Raw genomic sequence first — 3,561 nt, forward strand, 5'->3', positions numbered from 1 at the left:
GATTAACAAAAGATCAGCTAATGCTACCAACCACCACCTAAACAGTAAAGCTCTTCATCTTATTTATTAGCGAAGCTGTTGTAAGACTACTAGTGACTTTAAAAAGTATCCCCAGCACTCAAATCTAAGAGGTCAAAAGGTCAAATTTCAGCACTCTACCTTGGAAAGGTTGTGGACCCCTTTCAGGCTAATGCATAGTCTTATTTCAACAGACTTCTTTGCATATACACACGATGTACTGTTATAATGCAAAGATCTCATGCAATGTATTGTATTTTCATAAAATACTTCCCATATTTGAATGATACAACAATAGGGTGAAAAAAATCACTCAAAAATGAATAATTTTTGCAAAACCTAGTTTTTTTTTTTAAATTGGTTTAAACTGAAAATGAAGGGGCTTAATAATGAGTTCAAATACCATGCAAATAATGGAGAAGTGTCCATCAGTCTCAAAGTTTACTGGAATTTCTTTTTTTAAATGAGAGACAATTAGAAGACTAAACATCACAATGACAAGGTTTAAAATAATAAAAAAAAATTACAGCTGACAGAAAGAAGCCCCCAATTCAAAAGCCTAACAGTTAGCAAGTTAACATTACAACAAAATCTTACACATTTTCTGTGCTCCAAGTGCTTTAGGTGAACGCTTAAATCACGTGGAACCTAATAATTTAGAACCTACTATCACAGAGACCAGGTGAGTCAGGTACTACCGTTTACTGGACCAACTTCAGCTGGTGAGAGAGCAGCTTTCAAGCTAAGGCAGAGCTCTTCTTCAAAACCTTGCCTGTCTCAATAACAGAAGCTGGCCCAATAAAAAGATACTTGTCTCTGTAATACCTAAGGACCAACAGTTACAACACTGCCTATATTTATGCCATCCTTATTCACTAGGATTGCGGCGTCCAACACACGAATCACTAGAGCCTACTTAGCCGGTTGAGTGTGGCTAGTTAGCTTGAGCAATAATTAGCTTTTCAGACTAACGTGGCTATTTCAGAACAGGTTGCTCACCAGGGTCACTCCAGAAGTGCGAGCGTCTGCAAGCACTGAGCATCGCTAAGCATTGTTATTCAGCCTCTATTTCTGAGTCAGCCCTTACATTACAAATCGAGGCGTGTCAGGCGGGCAGAGGGGCAGCAGCACAATTCGCGGAGTAAGGATCGCAGACCGGTACCAACACCTCGGCTGCATTTTCCAGGCGTGACACCGCTGCCACACCGAGGGCGGCGGTTTTAGGTGCGCTAGAGACGTACCCGGGGAGCGCGAGTCACAAAGCAAACAGGCGGCACCCATCACGCCCGCCCCGCGAGCTCTGCAGGGGGCTGCAGGCCGGGTGAAAGCACGACGGGCGGGGAGCTCCCATGTCCCTGCGCACGCCCCCGACCGCCACTGGCGGGGCTGGCCGGGCCCGCTTCGCAGGACGGGCGCTACCACCGGCGCTGGCCGGCCCCGCTGGGAGGGGCGGGCGGGTTTTCACCCACTTCTCCACAGCTGTGGGGGAGGGGGGCGGTACAAGTGCCCGCTGGCCCGGCGCCTCTCCTGCCGCCCTGGTCACGGGGCCGGAGCTATGACGCGCCGGGGAGATGCGTGGGCGGCCGGGCCCCAGGAGCTGCCCCGGCGGCGGCTGGGGGGGGGGCTCACGGCCTCGCACCTGCTTATTGGCCTCATCGAAGAAGACGCAGTTGACGGCATTTGCCTTCTCGAAGTGCACGGGCCGCGCGCACAGCGCCAGGTAACAACCGCGGCTCATGGCGGCGCCAGCAACCGCTGCCTGCTCGCGCTCCCCCGCCACGTGACCCGGCCGCGACGGGGCGGGGCCTAATCCGTCCTAGCCCCACCCCTTCGGCGCTGTCTCTGCCCCAGCGGGAGGCAAAAGGCCTTGTGAACGGATCGGGCCGAGCGGGGCCCTTGTTCCCCGCCCCTTCCAGTCGTTGCGGGTCCTTCGTCTTCCCGCGCTTGTCACTCCCCCAGCCCGCCGCTGCTGTACCTGTTCCCTGTCTCACAGAGCTGGAATGGACCTTCAGAGGTCATTGAGCGCAGTCGCCTGCCCTCAGCATCCCTGGCAGATTTTTTTTGGTTACCCCAGACGCCTGGGCGGCCCCCTCACGGGTTGAGCTCACACGCTGGATTTAGGAGGCCAATGCTCTAACCACGGAGTTATCCCTCCGCCTTGGAAGGGTGCGGACAGGTGCGCCCCAGGTGCAGGGTGTGGACACCCATCCCCAGGCAGTCACCTTCCCAGTGGGTGGGGCACTGCTCCCGTCCCGCTGCCCCCGGGCGAGTTGTTGTGGTGGGAGCCAGCACCCCCTGGGGCATCCTGCACCTCCCCCATAGCCCCTCGCTATGCCCACTGTGGCACCAACCCGCTGCCAGGCTTCCCCGCTGACCTGCAGCCTCAAACTACACCCCCAACCCAGGCTTAACTCCTTCCCCTGCAGCCTCAAACTGCCCCCCCCTTACCTCACACAGGAGCAGCCAGTGCTTTCTCCACTCTCCCACCCACAGCTGCTCCCAGCGCAGCATGGCCCGAGCTATGCATGAGCTGCCTAGAGCAATTCCCTGTGCAGCACAGCTATGCGCAAACCACCCAGAGTGGCTCCACGCGCGGCATAGCCTAGCCACGCGGAAACCCTCCGGAGTGGCTCCTAGTGTGGCACCCTGCCCCACCCAGGGAGAAAAGATGCTGGAATACCATTCTGGCAGAAAAGACCTAGGGGCAGCTATGCTTAGTAGAGTGTGTAAGGATACATGGAAACACTTGGGAATAAAGGCACAAGTCCAAGGGAAACATATGCAGATGTGTCTGGCTGAACAGAGAGTGCAGGTGCAGGGACACATGGGAACAGGGGCAGAGGTGCTTGACAACATGAGAGGTTAAGGATCAGGAAGGGGGGGGGGCGCCTCACTGACTAAAAATCTCTCCCTCAAAAGAACCTTGTTCCATTCTTCTTCCACTCATACCCAGTAATCCTTTAGGTTCACCCTAGGCTCCTTCCTGACAATTACTTCCCTCTCCCTCAGCTTCTCCCCCCAAGCTGTTGCACTGCTTCTGAGGGATACTGGAAATAAGCTTCTGTACTACAGTTTAATTATTCAAAAGTTCTCCATTAAGCTGCTTAGAAATTAATCTATTTATCAAAAGACATTTCTTGAAAGTTTAGTGTCTATAGTTACAGAGCTGTTGACATCAATTTTGAAATAAAATTACCAAAATAATTGAAACTGATGTGATTGTATTTTGACAAAATATGTAGAATTTTAAATATTGTGTACAGTTATTTTTGATGCAGACTTCCCCCCAGGAGTAATGAAAGAGAAGAGGCAATTGGCAATGGTTACTAAACTTTTGGAAAGATACAGATTTAAAAAGTGAAATTGCTCAAGGCTTCTTGGTGATTTATTCACCACCAGGCCATAATGTTTTATATAATGATGTTGACAGAGTTTAGTCCTGTCTTGAATAATAGTTCCAAGTGATCTGCTGCTGACAAGGCTATTATGATTAACTCAAGTCATGGCAATGTCTTACCCTCAAGCTACACAGGAATACAGCCA

At 51.6% G+C, this 3,561-nt stretch overlaps 1 protein-coding gene across 4 annotated transcripts in view; it reads right to left on the reverse strand.

Annotated features, from left to right (window-relative positions):
• Window positions 1–1,785, reverse strand: part of RMC1 (regulator of MON1-CCZ1) — a 30,914-nt gene extending 29,129 nt beyond the window's left edge. For 3 of the 4 annotated variants that reach the window (XM_074987288.1, XM_074987289.1, XM_074987287.1), the window contains exon 1: window positions 1,658–1,785. In XM_074987288.1, coding sequence (XP_074843389.1) covers window positions 1,658–1,756 — 99 coding nt within the window. In that variant the 5' untranslated portion in view covers window positions 1,757–1,785. Of the gene's footprint in view, window positions 1–1,259; window positions 1,472–1,657 lie in introns of those variants that run through there. The other variant, XM_074987290.1, reaches the window with a different exon arrangement.
• Window positions 1,786–3,561: the final 1,776 nt, after the last annotated feature.

This window comes from Carettochelys insculpta, chromosome 2 (genome assembly GCF_033958435.1).
Source record: "Carettochelys insculpta isolate YL-2023 chromosome 2, ASM3395843v1, whole genome shotgun sequence".
In the NCBI taxonomy this organism is placed as follows: Eukaryota; Metazoa; Chordata; order Testudines; family Carettochelyidae; genus Carettochelys; species Carettochelys insculpta.